Raw genomic sequence first — 13999 nt, 5'->3', positions numbered from 1 at the left:
AAAAACATCCAGTGAGCGGCAGTTCTGCAGATGGAAACACCTTGTTGATGAGAGAGGTCAACAGAGAATGGCCAGACTGGTTCAAACTGACAAAGTCTACAGTAACTCAGATAACCGCTCTGTACAATTGTGGTGAATGCAATTCTGAGATTCAGGTTGGTGCTGTTTTGGCAGCATAAGGGGGACCTACACAATATTAGGTAGGTGGTTGGTGTATATATATATCAGTTAAAGAGCCAATTAACTTATTGACTAAAGTATCACGTGATAAGATAATAGACTTTTTACCATCCCCAGATCATCAGTTCTGTAATCGGATGTGCAGAAACTACTTCATCTATACTATCATTATTATTAATACATAATTTGTGTAACTTCGGTGGCTTTTAACTGTAATGTACAAGTTTCAGTTGCTGAGGCCAGACCAATAGGGTTTGGCTGCAGATCTCCACACTCAGGCTCACCTGCATTCTCAGCTTTCTGTGACGTCAATGGCAAGTGCGCATAAGATATTTGACCTCCATTTGCAATTGCAAGCACGACTGCAAGTATGATTTTGTCGATATTCAATTGTACACGGTTTAGAATTTGAATCAGTGATATACAAGGAAATAAAAGATAATGTATGGTCTATTAGTTTTTGAATGTTTGCTCTTTCTTTGTATTTCTTGCAGGGCAACTGGTAATGTAGGTATGGTGTTATATCGCTTTGTTGCTAACTGGACCACATAAAACAAAACTGTTAAACAACGTGTGAAATGTACAGTCGTATTTTTATTATATTGTTAATACGGTGAAACCATTGAGTAGTTTACCGCCCCTCTTGTATTAAAAGAGTGACAGTGAAAGTGGTAACTTGCCAACTGCGTGTATTTACTGCAAGCTTGTTGAATTATTAACCGGTTTACTGATATTATAATGAAATAAATGCTATGCTTCTTGCTTACAGTGTCAACATGATATCATTTGTATTTGTACAACTTTCACTGGTCTCTTCTATCCATTTTTACAGATGCACCATTCAATTTTGTCAATGGATAAAAACCTACAAAGCCTAAAAACCTGTGCTACCACAGTGCACATCATGTTGCAGGCTTTTCCATACAAAAAAAAAAATACAAAAAAATACAGCAATACTGGGAAGTCCATTTTAAAAAAGGCAATCATTTTTAAAGGCAGGTTCATTACCCTATCCCACTGTATCATGGGGTGGTTTATTGTCCTTTTAAGCAGCATTAAAATGTCTTAAGAATTCAATAGCTTGAGAATAAGGCCATTATCTGGCTTTTGTATAGTTAATGGATTAGTATTTTATTTTTTCTGGTTTGCCCACTATGCTTTATTTTCTACAGACAAAAGTTGATGTCGTTGCAATTGTCCTGCTTTAAATAATTATTTTCTGCTAATATTAATTTGATAACTTTCTGGTTCTCATTTGTCTTGTGGTATCTAACAGGAGCATGTCATAGTGGACATTAAGACAGGAAGTCAGTGGTGTGAAGAAAACTCAGATGCTCTTCTTGGATCAGTTCGGTTGCCACACATACTCTGCATGGAGGACGAAGATATTGCTGAGGCCGTGGACAGTTTAGTCACTGCAGAGTTCCCAGAAGAGAGGCATGTTGCTGTGGAGCCTTTCTGCTTTATTTTGTACAGGAATGCAGGACATGCATCCGGTTCTCGCAGAAGTTGCCGACAAAATTAAACTGAAAGTGTGCTGTCGCACAGACCTTTAAAGCCCATAACTATAAAATAATGTGTCATTTCTGGGGGGGAAGAGCGGTCAGTTTTAAAAGACCGAATGAAAAGTCATTTTGTGTCGGTATTATTGAGATTGGCTTCTTTGCTGTAATTAATAAAGGGTGGTTGCCAACATGAGTATAGAAGTATAAACCAATCTGTAGTCAATTACAATATTTGAATCTTTAGTCTTTAATGAATATTGTAATCATAAGATAAAGACACAACATATAATTCTATTAAATTCTCTGAAGCTGTTACAGTGCAAATATATTAGTAGGATAGTAGTTACATTACAATATAATTGTAGTACACATGGTTCAAATAAGGTTTAACAATTAGTTTAAAGAGAAAGTGTACAATGTTACAAAGTGCTAGGGGGAAATAAACCTTATTACATAAATACTTTAAAGAGATTATACGCCTTACAATTCGAATAGCTTTTTGTTTTTTGAGGGCAAGATTGACTCAACAAAGTACCATTTCCTTTTCAAAAACAATAAATCATGGTTTCTTCGTCTACGTATTTACGGTTCCTATGCGCACTTGCCATTGACATCACACAAAGCGGAGAGTGCAGTTGCCTGAGAGTGGAGGTCTGCAGCCAAGATGGGACTTTTACTGCCGAATTTTGTACATATTGAAATTCATTGTGAATTTAGAGACACCAGCAAGGAATGCATTGCAAGTCAATGTGAGAAAAGACAAAAGTGTTGATTATCTTTTCATCTACAGAGAATGATAGTATAGGGTGTAATCATGCAATATTTCTGATATGTAGAAATTATGTTTTAACAGTATTCTGCACGTGTGGATCAAATATTACATAATTACCTTCCAGAGAGGGTTAGACATTATGTTTGGCTTAAATCAAGGCATATTACACGGGTTATAAATTACATACAAAATAAATATGAATGCAGTTAACATGTTTTAATGGGGTTTTTTTTCTTTCCATATAAATATATAAAGAAATAAAAGTAATAATAATTTTCATTAAATGTTAAAGCATTTTCTCAAGTTAGTAAATCAAATATATACACATATATCTCTTTTTGTCATAACAAAGAATACATGATAACAGACAGTGACATAAATGAACACGTGCGTTTCTAAATGGCTAATGTGGTTATTTTTCTAATGTCCACAAGGTGTCAGTATTTACATCACTTTTGAGATCTGGAGGTCTGCAGCCAGACCTTATTGGCTCCCTGTCAGGTTTGTTGATTTTAAAATTCTCATGCTTACCTACATGGCTTTTAATGATTTGACTCCTCGGTATTTGTCTGAGCTTTTAACCCTTTACACCCCAGATCGTTCTCTCCGCTTCTCCAAATCTGGTCTTTTATCTGTACTTGTTTACATTCTATGATTGACAAGCCTTTTTTCCCATGCTCCAAAATTGTGGAACTCGCTTCCAGCTGATATTAGAGAAGCACAGACTTTATCTTAAAACTTTATCTTTTTTCCCTTTGTATTCTGATTTATTATTAACTGTGTTTTGATTTGCATTCTATTTGTTTTATGCTTTTTATTCTTATATGCTTTATGTAAAGAGCCTTGAGAAGCTACTTATTTCAAAATTAAGTTTATTATTCATATTTTACAGTATTAGGTGGTAGATCAACATACTGGGTTTTCTTTGTCCTTTTAAAGATGGCTGCTTAACAGTACTGACAGTTTGTAAATATTCTACGTAATCAAACTGTTTTGCGCGTAATAACTTTAAGAATGACTGCAATGCTAAGGCTCCAAATAAAGTCCAAATCAGTTGCGAGAAATGTCCACTAGATAGCAGAAAAGCCTAAGAGAAATCTGAGGCCCTCAAAGTTCACATCAGCCACTAAAGGGCCAAATGTCTTCAATATTTAACAGATATTCATAATTCGACATATACGTCTACCTTTTTCCAATCTTCTTGGTTTCCTTTTTCATGTATGACAGAACAGAAAAAAGAGGTTCCTCTCTTACGTACTCAACTTCACTGCTAAAGATGAATAGCGTCAAACTTTGAAATACGAGGTGTGAGCTATAAACCCCTGAACCACCAAACGACTGCTGAACAGTTTTAGCTTGCATACAGTCATTTCAACCCCATCTGAAACAGAACAATAGACACAGTGAGACTTTTTATGAATGTAAGTTTCATTACCACCACTTCCCCAAGCTATAGCCACCAGTAACAGGTTTTACTGGAAACCAAAGTTGCCTAACTAAAAGTAGCAGTGGGGGCAGTGTAGAATGACAGGGTACAAATATCATCTTAAAAATATGTCAACTTTGTAGACTGCTTAGTTTCGATTCAATCTCTACTCTTATAAGATATGCAAATTGATTTGAACAAACCACGAACACTGTGAAATTGCACTGTAAAGTGTTAATGTACAGTTATTTAATTTAAAGAACTTATTTTTAAAAAGTACTGAGGTGGCACCCTGGTACGGTGATGGAATCAGATAGTAATACCGTGGTATTTTGGTACAGTTGGTATATGACTGACTGATTACCATATTTTTTGGGGGATATTTTTAATGTTACTCCAAGATATTTCAAATATGACATTGGTAGTACCATAGTTCATGTCCAAAACATCATGGTACGACCACAGTACCATGTTAAAAACAGCACGGTAATACCCATAGTACTTTTTAGTACTTGTTTGCTAGTGCTATTTTTAACTTTAATAGTTAAATAATCACCTAGGTTTAAAATTCTTTCATTTTCCCAACTGTAAACACTGTCATGTTTGTAACATTGTAGGGAGGACCCTGGAAATCACCTATAGATTCACAGATTGGTGTATAAAGTACACAGACTGCGTTACTAAACCACATGAATGGAGATGAGAGGAAGTTCCAGAAAACGGTTAAACATGAAAAAAATAAGATGGAAAACTGGCTTAAGAGGGAGATTATCACTTTTTCACACCAAGAGGGTCAAAAGTTGATTTCAAGAAGGGGGCTTTCACCCAGGTCACGTTCTTGCGTCACGTCTAGGGACGTGTCTGTTGACTCAACGCAAAGGCTTGGGGCTGTCTACACTGGACGCGTCGTAGTGAACATACTAAATTACGCGCAGACAGCACAGACCAATCAGCTGCGAGCTCGACTTTTTTAACAGTTAAACAGCCTGAATCATACTTTATTTTCGACGGAAAGTCACTGGTAAAACATTTAATTATTATAGAATTATTATAATAATGTTATCGTTGTTTAAACTTTGCAGACATGTGCTTAGAAACAAAAGTATTTAAATGGGTAGACACGAAACATCACGAGTTGGCTTCAAAGCAACAGTCACAAGTTATTTAAAAATAGGTAACGAATAAAATTCATGGCAGACATGATTCACACATGTATGACATTTGGTAAGTAAAATCATTTTATTTCAGACGGACGGGATAATAAAGTGGCTGGAGTAACACTGCAACATGTCAGCATTAGAACATTAAAGGCCGAAACATACTTCACGCAAGTACGCAAATGCGAGCGCTTTACCAATGCATGGCCAACGCATGGTGCCGTTGTACATACATTACGTGCGCTCTTGCGTTGCTCTGGTGGTTACAAACCTCAGACCACAAGGGGGCGACAGATTTTTTTAGGCGTGACCACAAAACCGGAAATCCGCTCTAGCGCCCCTTGCGGCAACGCTGAGAATGCGGTGCGTACTTGCGTTGGATTATGAATTGCGCGCTGATACATTTCACAATGCAACGACACGTGAAATCAAGCTTGCGTAGCAAGATGCGTCTGCGTTCACGTACTTGCTTAGAGTATGAATGGGCCTTTACTGTCCGTGTTACGTGACGCTGCAGTGTAGACAGCGTCATTGATAATAATGGGAAACATAAGCTTTTGGGGTGTAGACAAGGTGTTATGTACCATCTGCATTATTTTCTAATAATTGATTTACGCACACATGCGTCAGACACATTTTCCCCCTACGTTTTTCATGCCGCTAACTTCTAAAACGGTCCATTTTTTTAAAAAACGTTCGCGAACTGAATGTTCTGCTCTATACGTCTAATTGTTTTGAATGTGTTTTTTTTGTGTCCGTCCACGCTACATGGACGTCTTTGACCATTGTGCTGATTTTTCGTCTTGCGCAGGAGCGCCGCATTTTAAAGACGCCTGGGGCACCTGCATCTAGCTTCTTTTTTTTCGTGTTCAGTCTGAACGGCTTCTTCAATTTTTTAAGGACTCAAGCTAACAACGGTCAACTTTTAAAAATGCATTTCGAGACCTCGCAGCAGGGCCGTAACAAGGTAATCTGGGCCCCCGACTGTATCTTAGTCTGGACCCATTTCCTATTAAAAAATACACAGTTTAGAATTTGTTGTGGGGCCCCCTAGACCTTTGGGCCCCTAGAATCGTTACCACCTTTCACCCCACTAGCTACGGCCCTGCCTCGCAGTGTTCTTTTTTCATTCAGTGAATGTATTAAAGTGTCCTGTGTGAACGGCCCCTGAGAAGTTCCCTGGTACAGGCCACCCAGAAAACACAGAACGTTACCCTAATGTTAGCATATGGTTCCCAATTGGTTCTAACGTTAATTCCTAACGTTCTAAGAACGTTCTCTTCAGGTTCTATTTCTCCCCAGAACGTAACAGGGAGGTTTCTGTGTGACAACCTAATAAGAACCTATACAGAACGTTCTCTAATGGTTATTTTTAGATTTCATATTTATAACCATAAACTAGCCTTTCCAGAGAGTAAATAATCCCAATATAATACTTTGAAACCGAAATTGAAACACTGGTTGTGTGCTAAGTAGGCAGTTCACTTGGTTTAAACACAAAACAATTAGCGCGCGCACTTTTCTACCCAGATACAAGCGCGCAGATGTTGCATAGACAGGCCGCTGGCCACGCCCCCTTAATGTGACGTTGTTGGACGGAACTACCAAGTACGTGTCTCGGCACAGTAACTACTAACCACAGAGACCGGGACTCTAGTAGCGGGTCATAATGCATCGCAACTGGATTAGAAATGATACTTTGTACACGGAATCATTTAAAAGCGTTTATATTATTGCCGCTTTACTCCATATGGAATGCGCAGTATATGCGTGCTTGCCATATGGAGACCTACACATATTCCAATTAAGTATCTTTTTCTAAAGAGGAACAGGAAGTTAGAAACACTATCTCATGCTGCCACCGCAGGCTTCCTCTTCTTTATCGAGCGCCCGATGAGAATAAAATGACCCGAATAACTCGTTGCGTCTTATGCAAGAGAGCCTGCAGTATTTCCTTGCGTTTCATCAAACTGCAGTGCAATTTAATGCATGTTAAGTGCGCACAGATACTAGTACATGGTCTATAGATCGAAGAGTGCCTTATAAAGTCTGCTGCCTTGGTGATGGGAGGAACACACAAGTGTCTATTCAAATTCTGACTCGTTGTCATATTGAAGTGCATATAACTGTTGGTTTAAAAAAAAAAAAAAAAAAGACAAATGCGCAAAATAAGGAAGAGCTAAATGTATGCACCGTTTTTTTTTATTATTATTTTTTTTTTATAGATGTTAGTGCATCAGTGAGTTTAGTGTGCACTTACCCCCGAAAAACTGCTTCAGAATGGAGCTCCACTGCTGCGCAAGTTTCCAAGTGACTTTGGAGAGTTTGCGCAAAAGCGCACAGTGCGCGCAGGCGAGTTCCACTGCGAATGTACAAATGCCCCCTTCTTCCTCTTCTTTTTCCCTTTGAAATCGTGGTTTCATGCGTGTTCTTCACTTGACTCATTCATGTAGAGAGTCACAGGTCCGCGTACAGACTTTCTCTTGAGCGCAGTTGGTGACGCCCACTTCACCAGACACACACTTTGCCGCAACGATTCAAACGCTTTCTGTAGGTTGTGAATGAAAAGTCTCAGTCAACGCCTTGACAACACTGACTTCAGTGACTAAAACAATCGGGTTAAGAACTCAATGGTGCATTGAACACAATGAGCTCATAGGGATGTGTGCCAAAAAAAAAAAAAAAAGTCCAAACATGGGTGAGGTTTGGTGTCCTTGCATTAAACCTTCAGACTTTCAAAAATAAACAGATTTGAAATGTAGAGGAAATGCACACCAGACATTGGTTAGTCAAATGCAAGTGGGTAGTTGACAGAAGTGACATGCTATGCTCCATCTAAAACTATTTTAAATAACATTTGTACAACTGTTTTAAAATGATTGTGCAGTTTTTAGAACATCATATCAATTGAGAACTTCGAACTTTTAAATATGTCACACAACAAAAAAAGTTTATAGATGATTAATAGTGGTGAAAAACACCTAAAATGTTACACTCTCCCTTATTCATTTCTATAAATGTTAACGTAAATCTTACTAAAATGACCTAAAGTCAACTGCCCAGGTGCATTTTTGCTGGTCTTTAAAAAAAAAAAGAATTATTGGCTGAGATTGTGAAGCTTGGCAAAAAGATTTCAAAGAATTTGGGCGTGTATGGTAATTTAAAGTACGCTGCGCTCTCCCAAAACTGCCTGTCCCTGCATGTTTTAAACGCATGTCATTCTAATTAAAGATCAACGATGAGGAAATAAAGGCGTCAGAGTTGACAGATCCTCTGTCATTAATAATAAACCACATTCATATGGACTGTTTACATACTGTACTGTATGCTTTCCCGTTTTAAATCGACACATTATAACTTTGAAAACAATCAGTGCATTGTGACATCACAATAGATCAAAGGGATGTCTTTGAACAGTGTTATATTCTGATGTTAATATCAGATATCAGATCACACTCATTTCAATGAAGACTTGAAACTCCAGGCAAAGAATATGAAACTGTTTGAAGCTAAACATGAAAAACACTGTAAAAGTCAGCCAGATCTTCTGCCACAACATCATTGTTCACATTCCAAACATCCCATATCTGGTATACATGAATAGAGAGAGCGAGTCAGAAACTAGCCTGTACTGTCCTGAAAAATGAGACACATCTGACCAAAATCTTTAAAGAAATGTTAAGTGTGCTGTTAGAGATTTCCATTACCTTGTTTCAAATAAAACAAATCCCCCTGCCTTGACTTTTCCTCCCAGACACAAATTAGATCAGAATGTCTGTTGTTACCCGGATTCTTTACAGATCTCGTGATAGAAGTTTCCGTAATCGCAGGCGTCACTGTTCAGGAATGTTCAGCACAGTTTATTCCTTCATTGACTCCACCGTCAGACTGGTGTGCTGTTATACGTGGCCTCTCAGTGATTAAACGACCTCCACAGCAGAAGTTCTTCTGGGGTGAGGTTCAACTGTGGTTGTGATCATTCAACTAATTCCAGAGGGAACCAAACACAAATAAAACATTCAAACTAGGGCTGTCAAACGATTCAAATTTTGTATCAAATTAATTACATGATATCCCGATTAATTAATCGCATATATAAATATTTGCTGAGAAAATATTATAAAAACTATTCAGATAATTATAATGCACGGCATTATTATGGCAGAGGAGTTATGCATTGATAAGACAATACAAAAAGCAGCTTTAATGTATTGTTTATTTGTATATTATTGAACATAAGCCAATCATTGGCCTACAGATCACAGCAATCCATTTTGTAAGTGAATTTGTCAATCGGTCCGAGATTTATTATGAGGTGTTGTTTAAGGACCCGTCAATGTACACCTGCGTCAGACGGATGCTTATGGACCGTCTCACTTTGGTTGAGTCGCTTCATAAACATACGATTTTTAGGTCGCTGTGTCAAGTTAAACGTAGTTTAATACTTAGAAAAACACGTCTTGAGATCCCCAAGTTCGTATTTGTGCTCCAAGCTGTTTTTTTGAACACAAGAACATATCCTTGTGTTGCGCTGTCTGCTGAAGGGTTGGTTTGCTCTCTGTACAGCTGCACATTGCCTATACAGCTGAAGTTTCACTTACTGCCCCCTGGAGAAAGCAGGCGGTACTTCAAGCTTGAATTTCTCAGGAATCTTCCTTATTATGGTCTGGGGACGTGATTGTGTAAATTTTTTTTTACACATTATGTTTTATAAAATGAATCGCACTAAATTAACACGTTAAATCGACAGCCCTAATTCAAACGTTTGCCCCAGAAAGTATGTGGATGTTTAAGTCACACTTTAAAATGTCTTGCGCAATCTTTCTTTGACATAAATTCCCCTTGGTCTGATTGTTTTCTAATGCAATGAAATTCAGACATTTTTAAATATGACTTGCGTGTCCAAATACTTTATGGGGCCACTGTACATGTTCTGTAGTACAGATTTCCTGGATAAGGCACTGGTACACCAATGCCCAGTCACTTTTACAATACTCCCAACCACATAGGAAGTACTATAGAGAGGCTACGAGTGTGTATGAAACTCTGAATAATGAAACTAAATGAATTCAGTGAAAAAAATGGCCCCTTCCGTCATAGCTCTCAAATCTTATTTGCACTATATCACTGCATATTGAAACTTGACACATCACGTTTGGTTATGAGACATGCAAGAACCAATGCTGTTTGGTGTCCTCAACTATGTTTCCATCCAAATTGAGAATTTAATTGGGAATATTGCAAAAACTATTTTCAAATAATGCAGCATTTCCATCTCAAGTGTATAAGAGAACAAAATGGTCACTTTTGGGGAAACTGGTGCAAAATTGAAATGAAAAGAGAAACTGAAGCCACTACGGCTCTTGTAATAAAAGGTAATAAATTACTTGTGGTTTAGAGATATATTCTAAAAGAATATATTCGGCCAATGTGATTTCTTCGTAGTTTAAGTGCATGTCTTGACAAATAAAAAGATGTAAACACCTTAAGCGAGCGCTTGAGTTTATGTGCATTTTGGAAACTTTATTCACATCTTGGTGTTTCCATCCAGCATTTTTTATGCGATATCCCAAAATTTGCATACAAATATGTAGATGGAAACCCAGCTATTGATGTCAAACTTGGTGTGATGCTTCAAGTTTGAAAACACGCATGCACAAATTAGATTTAACAGATGAGATGAGAGCTTCAGCAGAGGGAAAGATTCTCAGGGAATAACTTCTGTTGGTCTATTCCTCACCCAAAGCTATCGTATGGCTTCAGATGACTTGGAATACAGCGTATAAGTCACATTAGCTTCTTTTATGGTGATTTTTTTGTCCTTTTTGTAGTTTGACAGCCTCATGTCACTGTATGCTTTTGTTGAATGGAAAAAAGCATTATTAACATTCTTCAGATTTCCAAGTTCCAAAGAAGTCAGTCAGTCATACAAGTTTAGAACAACATAAGGGTGGGTACATTTTTTTGGGTGAACTATTCAGGAAATAAATCATTGGTTGTATTGGCCTTCAAACATGTTTCATATCCTCATGTATTTCCACATAAGTCTTCTGACTTCAGATTAAGTTGATATCACTTCACATTTTTAAAATGGCACAGAGCTTCAGAAGAACTTTCACTTCAGTGCCATTTCGTTCAGTGAAATAGTTACATTGTAACAGGGAAAGAAAGCAGCATTTAAAGCAAAGCCCAAGCTATTTTAAACTGCAACGTGGCTGTTCAAATAGTGTGGAATGTGAGGGTGTGTGTGTGTTCCTGGCAGTGGGATGGTTTTAATTTATAGAGGAATGCACATTTGTTGCATGTATTGCTGAACTACAGTAAATAAGGAAAAAGAGAGGAAAGCACAGTGGAAGACACAGACATATGCAAACTTTTCCCTAAGAAAGAAAGTTGGTGCTTGCCCATGCAAAACTTGTGGCCATGGTGCAAAGATGTTGTGGCTGATTGCCAGAGCTTTCCTATGTGGTTGCTAAGGTGTTCTGAGTGGTTCTATGTGGTTGCTAGGGTGTTCCGAGTGGTTCTATGTGGTTGCTAGGGTGTTCTGAGTGGTTCTATGTGGTTGCTAGGGTGTTCCGAGTGGTCTATGTGGTTGCTAGGGTGTTCTGAGTGGTTCTATGTGGTTGCTAAGGTGTTCTTAGCAGTTCTATGTGGTTGCTAAGATGATCTGAGCAGTTCTATTGGGTTGCTAGGGTGTTTTGTGTGGTTCTATGTGTTTGCTAAGGTGTTCAGATTAGTTCTATATGGTTTCAAAGGTGTTCTGAGTGGTTCTATGTGGTCAATGTAAGTCTATGGGAATTCTTTCACCATTTCTATCGACTGATATGCGAAAATCACGAGTCTGAACACTCAGAAAAGTAATAGCACACATCATTCACGTCTGTAGCACAAATGGTGCAGGACGAGTTATGTGCAAAAGTTAAATACTTGGGGTTAAGTGTTTGTCAAACTCCTAAACCTTAGTGTGAATAATAGTAAAGGTGATGTTTGCAAAACTGACATAAGACATGCAAAAGTTTGTTTTATTTAATACAAAGCCAAGCATACTTTATCAAAACCACTTCAAGTCATATTTATTGACTGAATTATTATAGGTACAAGTATAGATACAAACTATTTACGTCAAAATAGAGAAGAGCAGGCTTAGTTTCACTTTTGCTCTTCACAGACAGACAATTTCATAATGTCCACACAAGAAATCGAGGTGTTTTAGAATAAGGTTACAGCAAGTTCCTGCAAGTTGGTGGCTTGTGAGAACAAGGCTGTACCTTGTGTAGCAGAAGTTTGGTGGAACTTTTGAAGTTGGCATAAGGTCAGCAGAAGCACTGTTGACCTCCAGATTCATGGTTCTGAAGGAGCAAAGGGCTCAGACGCAGCAGAGCACGTACAGGAACTCCTAACTGGCTGCTCTTGAGGAGCAACTCTGGGAAACAAGAACATCCTGGATGGAGAGACCAGAACAACAACATTAAAAAAATAAGAGGTTAAAAGACAACTACTGGGCTTTTCACAGTTTAAAATGTTAACCCAGGGTCATTAACTCTTCTTAGCATTCTTAATTTGTGTAAACCCTGGGCTAATGTTCTTGTTTGCACATTAACGAGGTTAATAACATTGCAACAGCATGCAACAAGCAGGTAACCTGTTGTAACAACGGCATGTTCATCTGTGGAAATGTGGCCACGTAAATCTGCTCTGGTTGTTTTCATCTTTTGAGACACTACAAAAATGACACTCTATATCACTCAAGTTAACACGTTTGTCGAGGCTTTTGACATTTTTAACAGTTTCTCTCAGAAGTTGAAACTAAACAGCGTGTGAAAGTTTCAGCCACTTTTTAAAGCACATGAATATTTAACGAGGTTAACACTGAGGCAGTTTTGAATTGGTTCATGACTGCACAATTAAAACCCCCTTTCAAAATTACATGGTTGAAATTTTGCTCAACCTAGTGTTAAAACTGGCCTTTAACTGGGGTTAAAAAATAATGTTAACCGAGGGTTTAGCGTAAGGTGAAAAGCTTTTATGTTCAAAACGAGAAGCCAGACTCTCTAGACAGATCTCTCTAATGTTAAATATCCACTGTACCTTCTAGGTCAGAGGTCACCATATTCTTGAGGCTGGGAATGGAATGATAGACCAGGAAGCAGGCCAACATGTTGCCATCAGTGTTGTTGTTCATTGGCTGCGCTCTCAAGTATGCTCGCAGCACATGAATGTTATCTGTGTGTAAAAAAACAAACAGTATTTGTTGTGTAACAGTAAAGCCTTCAAGCTTTATTTGCATTTACATTATTTGCAATCCCCTTATACTAATTGGGTCTATATATGGGATGTATTATTTGCATGCACACACACAGTCATTTTTCAATGAAATGCAACAATTTACATAAGGATGTTTTTACGCAAATTTTTGTAACATTCAATTGCAAATGACCTATTTAAATAAAAATGGTTTTCTGAAAAATTTACACAAATTCCTTCTGCTCATGCTCACCAGAAAATTAACCAAAAAACTTTATCAAAGTTTTGATAAAAACAATTTAAATATTTTTTGAGGCATTATTTTCATGACAATTAAGCACATTTACCCCTAAATTTACTACACTGTAATGTGATTTTTTTGTAATTACTGTAATACATTAATGTAAATGATAAGTGTTTTTGTTTATTAAATCGGTTTAAATTCAATACAACGTACTCATACTACCATGATCAATAAATGTTTAAATAGTATGTATATATTTTTAGGGCTGTCAGATTAAATGATGTTAAATGACAATCACATTTATAAATATTTGCTGTGAAAGGCCCTCAAATAACTATAATTAAATAAAGAGTGATTAATTAATAATTAATTAATGATTAATATATATTTTATATAGAATCATTTTCAGATGATTAAATTGCATTACATTATTGTGGCAGACGAGTAATGCATTTATAAGACAATACAAAA

At 37.4% G+C, this 13999-nt stretch overlaps 1 protein-coding gene across 6 annotated transcripts in view; it reads right to left on the bottom strand.

Moving 5' to 3' along the window:
* Positions 1-12049: 12049 nt before the first annotated feature.
* The window catches only part of LOC127413520 (anaphase-promoting complex subunit 1-like), a 110666-nt gene continuing 108716 nt past the window's right edge, over positions 12050-13999 (bottom strand). For all 6 annotated transcript variants that reach the window (XM_051650723.1, XM_051650726.1, XM_051650725.1 and 3 more), the window contains 2 exons: positions 13129-13263; positions 12050-12481 (listed from right to left, as the gene is read on the bottom strand). In XM_051650723.1, the coding sequence (XP_051506683.1) occupies positions 12354-12481; positions 13129-13263 (263 nt within the window). In that variant the 3' untranslated portion in view covers positions 12050-12353. The remainder of the gene's footprint in view (positions 12482-13128; positions 13264-13999) is intronic.

This window comes from Myxocyprinus asiaticus, chromosome 23 (genome assembly GCF_019703515.2).
Source record: "Myxocyprinus asiaticus isolate MX2 ecotype Aquarium Trade chromosome 23, UBuf_Myxa_2, whole genome shotgun sequence".
NCBI classification, from domain to species: Eukaryota; Metazoa; Chordata; class Actinopteri; order Cypriniformes; family Catostomidae; genus Myxocyprinus; species Myxocyprinus asiaticus.
This window is presented reverse-complemented; position numbering and strand designations above follow the sequence as displayed.